The sequence below is a fragment of the Megalobrama amblycephala genome, linkage group LG14, assembly GCF_018812025.1.
Source record: "Megalobrama amblycephala isolate DHTTF-2021 linkage group LG14, ASM1881202v1, whole genome shotgun sequence".
In the NCBI taxonomy this organism is placed as follows: Eukaryota; Metazoa; Chordata; class Actinopteri; order Cypriniformes; family Xenocyprididae; genus Megalobrama; species Megalobrama amblycephala.
In genome coordinates, this window is record NC_063057.1 from 23,456,259 (window position 1) to 23,475,379 (window position 19,121).

Below are 19,121 nucleotides of genomic sequence, written 5' to 3' on the forward strand. Positions count from 1 at the left end.
CCTAGTCATGGCTGGTCTCTGGACCAACTTCAGGCTACTCCTCCCCCTTGGCTCTTCCCATCCTCCGCTCCCCTTGTAGTGTTCGGCGATAGCTCAATTTTCATATTGTCCAATCGTCAGCCTATTTGATCAGTGACACATCATATTATCGTGCATGGGGGGGGGGAGTCTTTACTCGTTTATTTAATTATTTATTATATGTATTATAATCATGGAAATTGAGAATCTTTATCATTTTGCGAGCAAAGATGGAGTGTTTATTAATAAATCAGGTTATTTCCTGGTAGCGAGGTAAAAATATAGCCTATAATCATCCAAACCGAAGAGTATTCCAACATGCAAGCAAGAAATGTACTGACACATTATCCTCTCAAGTTACGTAGGCTATGCAGCATTCTGTACTTCTGCACGAGATGAAAACATTTCAAGAAAGAGTCAGAGTTTGCTATCGCGTGAAAAGCTCATAAACGTCATACAGCCTATCACATATGCACACTTCAGCGTCGCAAGTGTGGTTATGTACGCAATGTTGTTATAAAATTAAGCAAGGCAAATGAATTGTAAGCCCTAAAGTTAATTTAATAATAACAATAGCCCTATAATAGTAATAACACTAATACTAATAACAATATAGATTAAAGTACACATGAAATCAAAACTGACCTTATTTACTTTGTTAGTGCATATTACTAGTCTTGTGGTAAATAATTAATCCGTGCAAGTTAAAACAGAAAATTTTTTTTTTTAAGTTTGTCACGGTAATTTTTAATCAAAATCTGAAAAGTTACTTCCTGTCTGGAATGGCGTTCCTTCTCTGATAACGTCAGTTTGACAGCTTGGTTTGAAAATGCGTAAACCACTCCCCTGCAACCGTTCGCCTGCTATGACCAAGATATGGAGAGGAGGAGCCTAAAGTAAAACTCTGCCCCCTATTCAATATTCTGTTTCACTTGGAAATACGTCACAACACTGGAGAAAAGTCATTTGCAACTTCCGGTTCATGCAGACTTTAATGGGAAAACGAGCCATTATTATCTTGATATCGTCAAAGGCATCAGCCCTCGGTGATATGTCTGACCATCATTGATACACAATACTATCGTCTACCAGCACAACCCTACCCCCTTGGACTTTTGTTTTATTCTGCCCTTCTCCAGGTCCTCAACCTCCTTCATAGGACACATAGGAAGGCAAGCTCAGAGAATGCTGGTACTGTTTGTTTGAACAGTGATGACTGGTTGGTGTTCAGCATTAATTAAATGTCTTTAAACTTTAAGTTCATGTTCAAGTTCACGTTTATTTATAAAGCACATTTAAAAACAACGTGTGTTGTACCGAAGTGCTGTACAATTTACCCCAGAAGTATAAAAGATAATAAAACTAATACATAAAATAAAATATAAAACATGCAAGATAGACCATAAACCACTCGAAATGCCTTTAGGCTATATTTAAAAGTGTCCAATGTGGGTGAAGACCTCACGCCAACTGGAAGTGCAGAAAAGTCAGATAAAGTCAGAAAAGTATAGTCGCACAATGTGCTTAAGCAAAAAACAGACAATTATAGTATGTAATATCTTTATTGAACACATCTCATTAAAAATTCACAGTACTACAGAAAATGTGACTACTTTGTTGTTGTTACATGTGAGAATTCACAGCAGAGGGAGAAATGAGAGAAGTATAGAAATTTGCATGGAACATCTGTTTTCTTGTCCCACATTGATGGTCCGTGATAGTGTCAGTTATGGTAGTGAAATGTAGTGTAATGCTTGAATAATCTCGAATGAAGAGTGTGCTCCAAGTGATCTGTGCTCAGTACTGCAACACACAACAGTTTGGAAGAGTTGTTGAATAAACAATTGAACTGATCAGTTATGCCTTCCTATCTGTTTGCTAACAGTTTTATTTATGACTTAGATAGCATTGACTTGGAATGAAGTCAGTTCAATATAAAAATGAAATTTAAAAAATAGCTTAAATGTAGTAAACTACTTTTGCCATGGTGCAGTAGCTACATTTCCCAGCTTCAGTGTAGTGAATCTTTATTTAATGAATCTCAGTGGCATTGGAAGCTTTGGGGAATCTGTTATTTATCCTTTATCTTCTCATTTGAATATGTTTTCTGTGTGTGAATTTCTATTTCGTGTGAACGGGACTTTTATTTTGGTGCGTTGACATGACGTCATAAGGCTGCGCCGCTCTCCTGCATCTGTGATTCTGCTGAAGAAAGGTTTGTGTTTTTAATCATTTAAAGTGTTTAATACAACCTGTTCAGACAATTAAATGGAGAACTGTGGAATGAATTAATTATTTTTGAGTGTAACACTGTAATGTTTCTAATAACAGTAGGCTAATGAATAACAGTTTTTTGTTCAAATCAGTTTTTGTGAGTAAAATGTGTAACAGAAAAGATGCATCTCATTTCGCTCCCTATATTCTGAATCAGTTCATCATAAGCACTGTTTGGTCACTGACAAGCTATAAGAAACTGAGCTTTTAAAAACCAATTCAGATACAACTGAATCAAATGATTCAGTAGTTTGTAATCGCTCGACTCACTGAATCATACTGACGACTCCTGCAGTTCACCAGTGTATACAACAAGAACAACTTTGTGTGTGTCTAATCAGGTCATTTAAGGCCATTAACTCCCACTCTGATGACTCCATTACCAGTGTGCTGACTAGTTGTGATGTGATTTTCTTTCTGTTAATTATTCTCATCTTAATCATGACAGAGTGTCCAAACACACAGAGAAACTCCTGGTGAAGCGACTGAGATCCACATGACACACTATTATAAAGATGGAGTTTATTAAAGAGGAGAGTGAAGACGTGAAGATTGAAGAAACATTCAGAGTCAAACATGAAGAAACTGAGGAACAAACAGGTTGGTTTCATTCTCAGTCTTTCTTCAGTCATTCTATGTCATGATCTCCTTATCTCTATTATTTGTCTTGTGACAAAATGAATGCCATGTGTTAAATGAGGATAATCAATAAAGAAATAGCAAAACAAAACAACTATTTTGTGTAACATCAGACCCAATACCTACTTCTGAATAAAAAACAATAATGAATAATATTTTTATTGCTTAATTATGCAACAGTATCTAACAAATACATTTATTTAGCAAAAAGCAAACTGTAAAATGTGAGTGATCCACTTTACTTTTTTTTTTTTTTTTTTTTTTTTTTTGTCTTGTCATCCTCAAAATCGCTTCCTCACATCAGGGTCTTTTAAGCATTACTTTCTTGCCAGGCATACTTTTTAAAACACCTTTACTCCACAAAATGATAACATTTAAAAGGAAATAAGACTTGAAAAACACTTCTTTTGAGAAAGAAATGTAATGTTTTTAATATTTGTCACATTTTCATGAAGCACATGGAAGCTGACAATATTAAATATTCAAAATTCTTAACAAAAATTCTGTAAAACTGAACCTGATTGAGAGGACACTATTTATCTAATATTTTTTATATGAATGTCAGATGTGAGCTCTGTCTAGGTCAGAATGTGGGTTATAGTCCTTCACTGGACTGTTTTCTCAATCCCTGAATTTCTGACCATTACCCGCTCCTGCAATGTGTGTGTTTCACTCCTGCTCGTTCCCACAATGATCATCGTTCCTGGTATTTGGTGACTTTTGGACAAAATAAAAGTTATTTGCTATTTCAGTGCTTCCCACAGGTTTGAAATATACTTGCGGTGGTAGTCAGGTGGAAAATCCTCCTGTTACCCATGGCACAAAAATGATCTACTACATGTGACAAACAACAAATAATGTGTTTTTAAAAATATTTTTATTTATTGAAATTCATTTTCATACAGATTATGTTGTGTTTTGGGGGATATGAAGTACTTTTTTTATCCATTTACCACAAAAGTTATCAACTACACCATGTGCATGCATATGAAATATTACATTTTTATGGGAAAAAAAAAACACTTTAATGATGATCATAATTAATTATGAGTTGTTTCTGGATATTGATCTAGGGGTTAGAGGCCGAATTCTGTAATCTGCTAATTAGACAAATCTGTAGGAAATACATTTTTAGTGTAATTACCATATACATCCAGCAGAGGACCCATAGAGATCCATTAATTTTTCTCGATGTGGCACACTGCTCTTATAAAAGCAATGTGGATGGAACATGATCACGTGCACACACACATGCACCAGGCCTTTGTCTGTGAAATATCCACTGTGTCTCTGAGGGTCTTTGCAGCACATGTGGGATTGTCAGTGGGAGTAAACGGTTCTCACGCACACTGAGCGCACAGGTACGAAACAGGTAGAGTGAGGGGAGACTTCCCAGTACCTAGTTAGGGGCCGTTCATGTGTTGCGTCTTTTTTACGCACTCAAGTTTGTTATTTTAAATGTAGACACGGGATGAACACGCTCAAATAGAGCTCGAAAGCTCTGCCAAGATGGACTAACTGATCATACCTGTACAGGGCGGGTTTTTTATTTCTCATCTCCATAAGTAGTAGTATAATCTAGTATTAAAGCTAATGCAAAGTCTGGAAATACATTTATCCTTTGCTGAAACTTTGTCTTCATGGAGAATGGGGCTCATGGTTACTTAGCAATGAGCGCTGTTGAAAGAGGAGAAAGTGGCGTGGCTGGCGTTTTCCACGCGTTTTTAGACGCGACATGTGAACGGCCTCTAAATCGAATGTGGATAATTTCATTATCTTGGGCGGATAAAAAAGTAAAAGTGGATAAAAACAATAAAAGCAGCCGCCTAGGTAAAGTCTATGTGTGGGAAGCACTGTATTTAAACAACATGGCATAGGATGTGAAAATGAGAACTGCATCTGGCTAAAATTAGTATGAGCTGCTGTAGCTCAAATTGCTCCAGAAGTTAATGCTGGTTCTGATAGAAAGGTGTCAGAGTACACAGTGCATCAGTTTGTTGTGTATGGAGCTGCATAGCTGCAGACCAGTCAGGGTGACCATGCTGACCCCTGTCCACCGCTGAAAGAGCCAACAGTGGACACGTCAGCATCAGAACGTTTTCTTTTACATCACATGGATGGCCGGGTGCATGTGCGTCTCTTACCCGGGGAGCACATGGCACCAGGATGCACTATGGGAAGAAGGCAAGCCGGCGGAGGCAGTGTGATGCTTTGGGCAATGTTCTGCTGGGAAACCTTGCTATCCATGTGGATGTTACTTTGACACGTACCACCTACCTAAGCATTGTTGCAGACCATGTACAGCTTTTCATGGAAACGGTATTCCCTGGTGGCTGTGGCCTCTTTCAGCAGGATAATGCTCCTGCCACAAAGCAAAAATGGTTCAGGAATGGTTTGAGGAGCACAACAACGAGTTTGAGGTGTTGACTTGGTCTCCAAATTCCCCAGATCTCAACCCAATCGAGCATCTGTGGGATGTGCTGAACAAACAAGTCCGATCCATGGAGGATCCACCTCTCAACTTACAGGACTTAAAGGATCTGCTTCTAACATCTTGGTGCAGATACCACAGCACACCTTCAGGGGTCTAGAGGAGTCCATGCATTGAATGAGGAGCTGAAAATGTAAATAATCTTGTCCAGTTGGATAAAAATTTCTCCGTGTCTCCAGCTGTTTCACTACGGTAATCCCCTCTCAGCCATGTCTCGCGTCGCTTCCGTCGCAGAGTAGTAGATGCTTACACTGTCTTTGTAGAAGACTGGGATTTTGGCAGGAAAGGGAGTTTGGAAGTGTATCTCCTTTTCTTTTATCTTTCCTCTTCTTTACCTCTGCGTATTCTCTTCGCCCCTGACGCTTAGTAATGATCAGAGTTTATTTGCTTGCCCTTCCAAACTAATCTTTTGTTTTGCCACACAGATTCCTTCTTTTGTTCTGTAGTTTAGAAATCTCACAATAATAGACCACGGTGCTGATCCAGGAGGTGGTAAAGGAGTAAGAGCTCTGTGGGCTCTCAGTCTGCAGATTCATGTCCGTAGGGAGTTGTAAATTTTCTGTTAACAACTGTTCAATGAAGGCCGTCATTCTCAGATCTTTCGAGCACAGAGTAAATTATGTTATTGTTCCTATCATGCCCTTCCTGATCGATTAGCCTTGCTTCAAGTTGGCTGTGAAGTTTTGTGATCAGGGTCATTACGTCCTTCTTAACCTGTATTCGGTCCTCCATTGTTGTTATCCATTCCTCTGTTTCTTCAAGTCTTTGTTTAGCCCTGTTGATGTCCTCTTTGAGCTCTTGGAATTGTTTCTTGTTGTCTTGATGGAACTCTTTTATTTCTCTGAATATAGTCTTCAAGTCAACTTCTATGCCCCTTCTTCCTCACTGTGATTAGCTAGCATTCTGGCGTCACTAGCCTCAGAGGCACTTTCAGTGTTCTGCACAGTTTTCTTGACTTTAGCTTTATTTTGTCTGTCTTTTGTCAGTCATAGGGTGTATGGCAAATAACATTCTTCAACTCAATGAGGATAAAACCAAACTCATCCTCTTTAGAAAGAGTCAGTATGACAAAAGAAAATTGTAATGCATGCCTATTTTACTTCCCCCCCCAATATTGGACTATTAAGTAATGCCTAGGCATAAATGAGTCCTTGATTGACCATGTAAGACTTGATTTTCCTGCTAAGACAAAAGCTGAGATCAAGCGCCTTGCAATAAAGCAATAAAAAACTAATCTGGAGAGAATATCTCAAAGAAATAGTATAGGACAACGCCTTGCCCAAACTCTCCTCACACATCTGGTCTCAGTTTCACAGCAGTCTTTTCAATTATGAGAAAAATTGAACACTCAGGAGAATTCTGTTCTCCTTTTGGGTGGTGTCTCTCCTATCTGATAACCTCCTTTCCCCGTAACCAGGTGTTGATATTTACAATCCTTTTGTTCTGGTCTGGGTATTTAAGGGAAAGTGCAAAGCAGTCATGCGAGATGTTCTGTAGACAGAAACCCCCATGCCATGATGGGCCACCACTGTGTGTATACAGTGGGTACGGAAAGTATTCAGACCCCTTTAAATTTTTCACTCTTTGTTATATTGCAGCCATTTGCTAAAATCATTTAAGTTAATTTTTTCCTCATTAATGTGCACACAGCACCCCATGTTGACAGAAAAACACAGAATTGTTTACATTTTTGCAGATTTATTAAAAAAGAAAAACTGAAATATCACATGATCCTAAGCATTCAGACCCTTTGCTCAGTATTTAGTAGAAGCACCTTTTTGATATAATATAGCCATGAGTCTTTTTTGGAAAGATGCAACAAGTTTTTCACACCTGGATTTGGGGATCCTCTGCCATTCCTCCTTGCAGATCCTCTCCAGTTCTGTCAGGTTGGATGGTAAACGTTGGTGGACAGCCATTTTTAGGTCTCTCCAGAGATGCTCAATTGGGTTTAAGTCAGGGCTCTGGCTGGCCCATTCAAAAACAGTCACGGAGTTGTTGTGAAGCCACTCCTTCGTTATTTTAGCTGTGTGCTTAGGGTCATTGTCTTGTTGGAAGGTAAACCTTCGGCCCAGTCTGAGGTCCTGAGCACTCTGGAGAAGGTTTTCGTCCAGGATATCCCTGTACTTGGCCGCATTCATCTTTCCCTCGATTGCAACCAGTCGTCCTGTCCCTGCAGCTGAAAAACACCCCCACAGCATGATGCTGCCACCACCATGCTTCACTGTTGGGACTGTATTGGACAGGTGATGAGCAGTGCCTGGTTTTCTCCACACATACCGCTTAGAATTAAGGCCAAAAAGTTCTATCTTGGTCTCATCAGACCAGAGAATCTTATTTCTCACCATCTTGGCAAACTCCATGCGGGTTTTCATGTGTCTTGCACTGAGGAGAGGCTTCCGTCGGGCCACTCTGCCATAAAGCCCCGACTGGTGGAGGGCTGCAGTGATGGTTGACTTTCTACAACTTTCTCCCATCTCCCGACTGCATCTCTGGAGCTCAGCCACAGTGATCTTTGGGTTCTTCTTTACCTCTCTCACCAAGGCTCTTCTCCCCCGATAGCTCAGTTTGGCTGGACGGCCAGCTCTAGGAAGGGTTCTGGTCGTCCCAAACGTCTTCCATTTAAGGATTATGGAGGCCACTGTGCTCTTAGGAACCTTAAGTGCAGCAGAAATTTTTTTGTAAGCTTGGCCAGATCTGTGCCTTGCCACAATTCTGTCTCTGAGCTCTTCAGACAGTTCCTTTGACCTCATGATTCTCATTTGCTCTGACATGCACTGTGAGCTGTAAGGTCTTATATAGACAGGTGTGTGGCTTTCCTAATCAAGTCCAATCAGTATAATCAAACACAACTGGACTCAAATGAAGGTGTAGAACCATCTCAAGGATGATCAGAAGAAATGGACAGCACCTGAGTTAAATATATGAGTGTCACAGCAAAGGGTCTGAATACTTAGGACCATGATATATTTCAGTTTTTCTTTTTTAATAAATCTGCAAAAATTCTGTGTTTTTCTGTCAATATGGGGTGCTGTGTGTACATTAATGAGGGAAAAAATGAACTTAAATGATTTTAGTAAATGGCTGCAATATAGCAAAGAGTGAAAAATTTAAGGGGGTCTGAATACTTTCCGTACCCACTGTATGTGTAACACAGTTCGTAGATACAGTAAGAAGGAGGCAGAAACCAGCGAACATTCAAACATAACTTTTATATATAAAATAAACAAAGAACAAAACAATAGTAATGGCGGCAGACCCTCACGGATGTCTGCCGGCCACAAAAACATAATAAAACTATAAATTATGTCCAGGCCTGGTCCTGTCTCATCCTTCATTGTCGTCGCTCCCCTTTAATGCTTCTGGAGCTCCTCCATAAGAGATTCGAGACTGGAGACTCGTTAACACTCACGCCACCAGCCTCGCGCCGCTCCCTCACGGCTCTTGCCCACCCTGCTCATCACAATATGCATTTCTTACTCTTAGAGTCATCTTTGAGCAATTAATGTCATGTGTTTATTATTTGAATTGGCTTCTAATTGTCTAACTATGTAATTGGCATGATACGTTTTTACCTGACAAATAAATGTCATACTTGATTTATTCTGTATTTATTCTTAAATCATTATTTCTAGTAGATTATCGTGAGTTTGGTATTACCGCAAATCAGTGTCCAGGATGGGTCATATGGGAAGGCTCAATGAATGGAGCAGGAGGCACATAATTTGAGACCTTTTTGATTTCTGTCTATCACTGACTTAGCAAGTTGCAGTTTTCGTAAATATACAAAAGTATGCTTATTGTTACGAGTGAGAGTTAGGGTTACAGAGCACAACTGACTTAAAGGTAGATATTTACACTGCATCCTCTGTCTAAGAATCAGATCTGGTGTGTTTGTGATTGTGGAAGTACATATTCGGCCGATGTAACTTCCTGTGCAATACCGAGTCCGTAATATATTTTCAATAATTGAAAATATAAGCTAATCAGAATAATCAAAGATCTAAATTAATACATAGCCTTACCAATGATTAATTTCTAATTTAAAACACTATATAAGAGTAATAATCATTTGAAATTGGAGTTAGATTAAATGAGCAGCTAAAGTAAAATTGAAACTAAATTCTAAAAATTAAGTGGACTTTACAGGGGCGCTGAAAAGACTTCGCCCAGGCCATTAGAATCCGCCCTTGAGCTAATTGGTGGTCCTTACAACCACCTCAAAAATGCTGCAGGAAGGCTGTTAACTAACACCAAGAAAAGTAGCATATTACACCTGTCTTTTATCTCCTCACTGCCTTCTGGTGGAAAACAGGATCCAGTATAAGGTGTTATTATTTTTTTTAAAGAATTGCACGATCACACTTGTTTGTATTAAAAAGATGTCACATCCATATTAATCACAACAACTTCTGCTTTCTTCTGACCAGATGTGTCTAATTTAGTGGTTCTAAACCATGTTTCTACTGCTATACTGTGGGTCTTCATAAGGGCTTTGATAATTGCCAGCTTGAAAGTATTTGGGACGTGTCCTTAAGAAATTTGAGAATTACGATATCGATGAGGTTCTGATATTTAGACGTTTAGTGGGTATAGGATCAAACATACATGTTGTTGGATTTGATTATTGACATGTCTAAATGTTTCATGTTTTTGTGCAGTTTAACTGGTGTTAATTTGTTTTTGTTTGTTTTCACCCTAGACCTGATGGTGCTGAAAGAGGAGAGTCAAGAACTGAATGAAATGGAGGAGAAAAATCAGTATGATAAATGTCATGATTTCATGACTGGAGAGAAATCTGTTAGTTCCTCACAGACTCATACAACAGAAACTAGAAACCCCCAGATGAGAGTTCACACTGGAGAGAGCCATTTCACCTGCCAACAGTGTGGAAAGAGTTTCAGTCGAAAAGAAAGACTTAAAGTCCACTTGAAAATCCACAGTAGCAACAAGCCATTCATATGCCCTCAGTGTGGGAATAGATTTACAGAGAAAAAAAACCTTAAATCCCACTTGAGAGTTCACACTGGAGAGAAGCCTTACACCTGCCAACAGTGTGGAAAGAGTTTCTCACTAAAGGGATATCTTAAGATTCACATGAGAATTCACACTGGAGAAAAGCCGTTCATATGCTCTCAGTGTGGAAAGAGTTTTAAACAGAAAAAAGAACTTAAAGCCCACTTGAGAGTTCACACTGGAGAAAAGCCTTACACCTGCAAACTGTGTGGGAAGAGCTTCACACGAAAAGAGACTTTTAAGACTCACATGACAGTTCACACTGGAGAGAAGCCATTAGTTTGTGATCAGTGTGGAAAGAGTTTCAGGTATAAAGAAAGCCTTAATCATCATATTAGGATTCATTCAGGAGAGAAATGTTTTATATGTCATCAGTGTGGAATGAGTTTCACAGACAGGAATCAACTTAAGAGTCATGTAAAAATTCACATTGTAGAGAAGCCTTGCATGTGTCATCACTGTGGAAAGAGTTTCACAAACACAGCAAACCTTGAGAATCACATGAGAATTCACACTGGAGAGAAGCCTTTCACCTGCCCTCAGTGTGGAAAGAGCTTCTCGGTTAAAGGAAACCTTGAGAATCACATGAGAGTTCACACTGGAGAGAAGCCTTACACCTGCCCTCAGTGTGGAAAGAGCTTCACGGTTAAAGGAAACCTTAAGATTCACATGAGAGTTCACACTGGAGAGAAGCCTTACAAGTGTCTCCAGTGTGGATTTAGTTTCGCATATCACACAGAACTGAAAAGGCATTTTCAAACTCATTGTGGAATGAGTTTGGCAGACAGGAATCAACTTAAGATTCATGTAAAACGAAACACTGAAGAGAAGCCTTGCGTGTGCCATCACTGTGGAAAGAGTTTCACAAGCACACCAAACCTTGAGAATCACATGAGAATTCACACTGGAGAGAAGCCTTTCACCTGCCCTCAGTGTGGAAAGAGCTGCAGGACGAAAGGAAACCTTAAGATTCACATGAGAGTTCACACTGGAGAGAAGCCTTACAAGTGTCCTCAGTGTGACATGAGTTTCACATATCACACGGAACTGAAAAGGCATTTTCAAACTCATTATGAAAAGCAACTGTCGTTCTCCTCAGTGTGACGAGGTTTAGAAAAGGAAAAAAAATCTTCTGTGCATCCACTCTGGAGAAAGACTATTCAATTAACTTGTGATCCGTCTAACAAAAAGTCAGATATATATTTGGCCTATAAATGTACTCAATCTTTAGTTCGATATATACTGAAAAGTAAAAATAAGTATTCTATGTATACTTGGCTTGTAGTTGTGTTTACACTTTTGATTGAGTAGCCTTTTATATACATTTTTATATAGTTTAAATCACTGTCTTATTGTCATGGCAAATTCAATGTCTCTGTGTCCCTTCAGTTCTGGTCTTAAAGAAAAACTCAGAGTCGAAGTTCCAGGTCTCAGAAGTATTTAACTTTATTGTCAAGCAACAAAGTGAGATGCCTGCTCCACATCTGAATCTCTCTTCGCTGGGGTACATTTTTATACATTTTTGTTATCTGTTACAGTGTGAAATCCACTCCTACAGTTATTTTCCATGATCTCATTTACAGGGGCTCTCCTCCCATACCTCTTTCCCATGTACTCCCCGACCTTTCTACCATAGTCATTTCTCTAATATAATTGTAGGTGTTGCTTATGTAAGAGACAATAAGGGTGACCAACGTCTAGCTACTGTACATCTTTTGACTTAAATTCTCTTGGGCCTTCTGCCAATTTGATGGTCAACCCTTTTCCCATGGGCCAAATGAAACATTGTGTCAAAATCTGTCAATACACCCCAGAGGCGAGAAGCCTTCATATGACACACTTAACAATGGTCTTATTCATTTCTCAGCCACCTGTTGTCTGGTGGAAAATTACCAACAAAATATGCTCAGTGGCCAAGTTAACTTTCTCAGACACATCGGACCCTTACAGTTACATAGGCCAAGAGACCTCAAAACAATTCTAGCTTTTATAGTAAGCAAACTAATTCTACAATTGTTTTCTATAGGATGTATAAAATACTCCATCATTATAAACTTAAATTGTTTGGAAATAAATTACTGACTGTTCACATTGTGTATCGCAACTGATCCGATTTGTGTGTCCATGCCACTCTTTTATTCTCCAGAATATTTACATTGGTTTCTATGGCAATGTTGTTGCATTGGTAGGTAAATGCCAAAAACAACATAACCACCAACATAAACACCAGCACTTTGCTACAGCACAATGTTATTTCTGCAGCAACTCTCAGCATGTTTCCAAAACAACATCTGGTGTTTACAGTGAGCACAGAATTTTTAGGTACGGAAGCGTTAAACAGCCATGGATTATCATTTTTTTCTATCTTGTTTCCTCATGATCATGACTTATTTTCTCATTACCTCGAGATAACAAAAGTTGTTTTATTGTCATCTCGATTGATCATGATTGATTCTGAAACAGACTGTACCCAAATTCTACTGTTGCTATAGTAACGAACACAACTTTCAAGCGCATGTGATCAACAGATAAATCATGCGCTCTTATATCTTGTGTATATTTCAGCAAAATGTTTACATCACTTAATAATAGGCTAATCAATCACTGTTCAATAAATGTACGCTAAGCATTTTATTCGTGTAATTAACATGTTTAATGATCAACAGAGAATTCAACATCTCAAGCGTAGGCAGAGTGCCTTCAGAAAGATGCCAGATTATTCTATAATTCTAAAAACTTTTGGATTAAAGCCACTTTATTTTCCTCATTTGTTTGAAATAAAATTATATTACATGATGTGTTTGTTATTTTTGTTCGTCATGTAGGATAGGCTGTGAGATCATAAACTGTCTTCCTCCTAGCTCTTCCATTAAAAAGAGGTGCAATACTCCAGACTTCCAAAAAACAAAACTTTATTCCAGTTGATATAGGCTAAAACAATCTTGGGATGCTATTTGAGAAGATTGTTTATGTGTATCTGTGTGGTTTTCTACAAAGAAATGTAGAAAATACAATAGGTTACACACTATCACTGAATTAAATGATATAGGCTATAAATCATATTTCTTATCAATAAACATTGAGTGACACAGTGAGGTAAACGAACACTGAAACTGCGATGATTAAATAGCATCTTAAAGATAAACAATAAGCTGCAAACAGAATACTATACAGTGACATCAAAATTAGTTTTAATAAGCAATAAGTTTAGTATCACGGTCGTGAAACTGGTGAGAACATAACGATAACTAGATACACTTTCAAGAAAAATAATTATATTCAATCATTTAATAGTTAAGCTAATTACTTAACGCTGTTAAGTAATTAGCTTAACTGTTAAATAACACGCACAATACTGCACAAAATAAAGCAATCACAAAAACTCTCTGTCCGAAACTCGTACAATCTGGGGCGATGTTAACTAACACAGTAAAGTGTATATTTATATATCATCAGTTATATTTGGTAATATACTGCCACATATTTGCACATTTGTGTAATTTAGAGCGGAGAATATTAAGTCGTGATCACGAGAAAACAACATTTGCCATTGCAGCAGATATACTTCGTCCAGACGTGCTCTCTTGATGGAGGATGTTTGGCCTTCACAGGACTTCAGATATTTGAAAATTGCCTCATGATGAGCTTTTTGGCAACAGTGTCCTGTACAACAGAACAAAAGCGTCAATGAATAGTTTTGAAACATAATGTTAGCAGGAAAACATTTTAAATATTCCAGCAAATGAAGTCACTCACTCATGACTCGATCCAGTTGACTTATCTTTTATCATAGGGTAGTATTCCACTAACCGCTTTGCCATGGCCATAACTTCATGTTCAGTGGGATATCTGTAGTCATCTCAAGAGGCTCTTGCAATTGATATCATTTTTATCAAGGTATTTCAGATAGAGCTCCTTTGATAAGGTGACTTCACCCTCTTTTCCAAGACGCTGCTGCTCGAAGTATTCACGTCTCACGTGTTGTAGTTCACTATCAGTGAAGAGAATGTATTCTGGGCTGGGTAACTTCAATAACTTCTGGGGTCAATAATGTTCCGGGGTCATCTCTTTTTGGACTTTCATTATATTCATCATCTGCTGATCAACCTTGGGCTTCAACAGTAATTGGTGTGCCACTAAAATACAAATTTATACATTAATCAAATCAGACATTTATCATTTTATTCCAGAGGGTCTCTCTTGTATGTATAAGTGTTAATCTTTAACCACACCAACTTACATATAAATCTTCTGTACTGAAAATGTAATTCCTGGTGGGACACTTGGTCTTCTTTTTATATATTGCCTCTTTTCCTATAACATATTTTAGTAATCATCATCATTTGAAAGCTTATGAACTCAAGACTCAGCCTGTGAAAACCATTTGAAATTGGATGTTGCGTTACCATGGAAATGGTACTTTTAGCAAGCTCCTCCCCTAGTGGGTTGGGTCAGGCTTCATATTAGTATTGGTGACTGTAAGTCTGAGTGGACATCCATGACATGCAGAGTCCCTCTAGGTTCAATACTTGTACCCCTCCTGTTCAACCTATATATGCTGCCACTGAGCCAAATAATGAGAAAGGACCAAATTGCATATCACAGCTATGCAGATGACACCCAGATTTACCTAGCCCTATCACCTAACGACTACTGCCCCATTGATTCATCATTGAAATTAAAAATTGGATGTGCCTAAACTTCCTTCAGTTAAACAAAGACAAAACTGAAGTCATTGCGTTTGGAAACAACAATGAAGTTCTCAAAGTGAACACATACCTTCACTCTAGGGGTCAAACAACTAAAAATCAAGTCAGGAATCTTGGTGTGATTTTGGAGTCAGACCTAAGTTTCAGTAGTTATGTAAAGTCAATAATTAAATCATGTTATAATTGTTATGTTTTGTGTTAATTTTATTCCTGTGTGTTTGTTTCCTGTGCTTCAGTTCTGTTTAGTCTTAATTGCATTCTAGTTAGTCTCCTTGGTTACTGATTACGTTGTCTGTCATTATGTTCTCTATGTATTTATACCCCCTGTATCTTTCAGTTCATTGTTGGTTCTCGTTTTGGTAAGGTGTGTTTATTGCTTCCCGTTCGCTGTGTTCTAGACTGTGTTAATAAATCTTTGTGTTGGAATTACTATTATCTCCTTCTTCGTCTGCTTCCCTGCACTCACCGTAACAGAAGAACTGACCCACAGAATGAATCATGAGGACTACACTTCACAGAATGGCCGGTTGCTGGAGGAATACACTCACCTAAAGGATTATTAGGAACACCTGTTCAATTTCTCATTAATGCAATTATCTAATCAACCAATCACATGGCAGTTGCTTCAATGCATTTAGGGGTGTGGTCCTGGTCAAGACAATCTCCTGAACTCCTGTAACAATTGGGGACTCAGGCAGGAGATCCAAATGCAGCGTTTTATTAACAGTGAGCGTGGTCGTACAGGCAGTGGTCAATAGGAACAAAACACAGTGTCGGAGAGCAGGCAGAATCGTTGTCGTGAAGCAGGCAGTAAGATGTCAGGGCAACAGGCAGGGTATCACAGTCCATAAACAAAGCAGTAATCCAACAGGTAACAGGCAAAGATTCAACCACGATAAACAGACCAAGACGTTAACAGGAAGACAGACAGGGATAAACGCTCAGAAATGCAAACACAAGGTAAGACTTCGCGATTGACATGAGGGAACAGACAGCTTAAATACACAAATCTGATGAGCTACACCTGTGAGGTAATCAGAGTCCAATCACAGGGCTTGTGGGAAGTGTAGTGCGAAAGTGCGTGGGTGTGTGTCAGTGATTGAATGATGAGGACCAGCTGGTCTGTGGGTGTACAAACAGAGTCCAGAGACAGGGATTGTGGGAAATGTAGTGAAGCAGTCCGTGTGTGTGTGTGTGTGTGTGTGTGTGTGTGAGTGACTGTATGCTGAATGGCAGGGTGTATGGGAAATGGAGTTCTGGTGTGAATGAATAGTCCGGATTGGAATGCCCTCTGGTGACTGTGACGGGCACTCGCTTCTGTGATCATGACAACTCCAAACTGAATGTCAGAATGGGAAAGAAAGGTGATTTAAGCAAAATTGGACAGTTGAAGACTGGAAAAATGTTGCCTGGTCTGATGAGTCTCGATTTCTGTTAAGACATTCAGATGGTAGAGTCAGAATTTGGCATAAACAGAATGAGAACATGGATCCATCATGCCTTGTTACCACTGTGCAGGCTGGTGGTGTAATGGTGTGGGGGATGTTTTCTTGGCACACTTTAGGCCCCTTAGTGCCAATTGGGCATCGTTTAAATGTCACGACCTACCTGAGCATTGTTTCTGACCATGTCCATCCCTTTATGACCACCTTGTACCCATCCTCTGATGGCTACTTCCAGCAGTATAATGCACCATGTCACAAAGCTCGAATCATTTCAAATTGGTTTCTTGAACATGACAATGAGTTCACTGTACTAAAATGGCCCCCACAGTCACCAGATCTCAACCCAATAGAGCATCTTTGGGATGTGGTGGAACGGGAGCTTCGTGCCCTGGATGTGCATCCCACAAATCTCCATCAACTGCAAGATGCTATCCTATCAATATGGGTCAACATTTCTAAAGAATGCTTTCAGCACCTTGTTGAATCAATGCCACGTACAATTAAGGCAGTTCTGAAGGCGAAAGGGGGTCAAACACAGTATTAGTATGGTGTTCCTAATAATTCTTTAGGTGAGTGTATGTTGAGGTGTATCTGCAGCTCTATCACGAGGCGCGCTGGGACGATGAATCATTGAAACAGCATTTCTGGAGCGAGATGGACGATATTCTGGTCCAGATGCTGCTGTTGAAGGAGGATCACCTTCCTTTCATCAAGTTCGTCGACTATGCCGTGTGGGTGTGCGGATCCTCTCTCACCGTGGGAGTCGTCGAGTACAACGACACCATTATCTCTGACTCCCCAGGACATTCAACACCTCCAGCAGCCATTTCTCTGCCCGCTCCAGAGAAAACACTTTGTCCCAGCCCGGAGTGTCCGGGTACGACAGAGAGACCTCCTGCAGTGATGGGAAGATGGGAAGAGGAATTAGGACAAAAGTTTGACGATGGTTACTGGGACAGGGTGTTGGATAATATATGCACTACCATGTCATGTGCAAGACTTAAGTTTTATACAATTTAAAACGATCCATAGAGCTCATCTTTCTAAGACTAAGATATATCCCAACGTTTCCGACATATGTGAAAAATGCAAGCTTTCGGCCTGTAACCTCAGCCATATGTTTTTTTTTTTTTTTTTACTACTTTGAGAAGTAGTTTTGTATTATTATTTGTATTTTAATTTATTCCTTTTTTTCTTTTTTATGTACATATTTTAATTTTATTATTTAATCACCATTTTAACTGTAGTTGAACCTTTTCACACGTCCTTTTATTTGAGTTTGGGATCATAGGGCTGGGTAAGATGTGATTGTTGTGAAATTAAAAAGTGCAATTTTGCAATAAAAATTCTTTGACAAAAAAAAAAAAAAAAAAAGATTCATCACTGGAAAGAAATAAAAAGAGGAACAAGAGGAGGAAGCCAAGCAAGAGAAACGAATAAGAAGTGTTGTAACTGTATCTGTTTTGAAATAAGTTGTTTTTCAAATAAAGGTTTCCGAGTGATAACAGATTGTTTGCATTTTTTAAAAATTACTTACCCTGTAACTACATGAAACATGAGTGTAATAAGCACCACTTTAATTTAGGGCCCGCAATGTCATATTCACCCTGTAACTACATGAAACAAAAGCATATTTCCCCATGTATTAAAAAAGATTGCAATAGTTCTTTCTACTTGCCTTGAAACAACTTAATCAGTGCACTTTCTTGCTAAATTGCTCCCAAACATAAGATTGTTGTCTATCATAATAGTATAAGTACCCCTTCGTTCTAAAATACTTACAGTATAAAATAATTTGTTATTTTCCTGGTTGTTATTCCAAAGACTTTACATATTGTTCCCCTATATTTACACGTACTTGCTTTATACATACACTATAATTATTGAAAGCTACAATGTAAAATCTTTGTAATTATGCAGTACTTTCCGGGCTGCAATCTAAAGCGTTACCTAAACTTGCCTTCCCTAATTTCCGCCTGATAGGCTGGTGAAGTCTGGTCGATATACAATCATGTTTCAGGCTCTAAAAACAAGATCGGGAAAGAATCTCTTCATGCATTTAGAGTCGTCTGACATTTTATCTTCTGGTCAAGTCCCATCGTTAGGCCTACATGTAAGTAATGTTTTGTTTTTAGCGTATAATAATATTTTGATCATAGCCTATAGTTTTAGTTAGTAATTATTCTTATGTACCTGTTCAGACTTAGACAACTGTTTTGTCTAACCTATCATGTCTTTAAATATTTAAAAAAATAAATGAAAAATCATAAAAAATATGCAAAAATATATATTTTTTTCCAAAATAAGTGTTGTAGTATAACTATCAGGACAGCAGTGATGTATGAACTGAATTTGGAGACAGTACAGTGTATTACAGTGAAGTCATTGACTGTTTTTGTAGTAATGCTTTTCAGGTTTTGCACTTTGCAGACGGTCCCTTCGGATCCGTCTCTCAGCCGTCTGCGTATAGAGATCAATGTATTTTTTCCACTGTGGAGGAAAGCTGATTTTGAGGAAAATAAGGTTGTA

The 19,121-nt window shown here is 38.7% G+C and overlaps 1 protein-coding gene across 1 annotated transcript; it reads left to right on the forward strand.

Annotated features, from left to right (window-relative positions):
- Positions 1-690: 690 nt before the first annotated feature.
- LOC125244862 (gastrula zinc finger protein XlCGF57.1-like) lies at positions 691-13,234 on the forward strand. The gene is made up of 3 exons (XM_048155218.1): positions 691-2,233; positions 2,741-2,892; positions 10,125-13,234. The coding sequence occupies exons 2-3, from the start codon at positions 2,808-2,810 to the stop codon at positions 11,540-11,542; spliced, it is 1,503 nt and encodes a 500-aa protein (XP_048011175.1). The 5' UTR covers positions 691-2,233; positions 2,741-2,807; the 3' UTR covers positions 11,543-13,234.
- Positions 13,235-19,121: the final 5,887 nt, after the last annotated feature.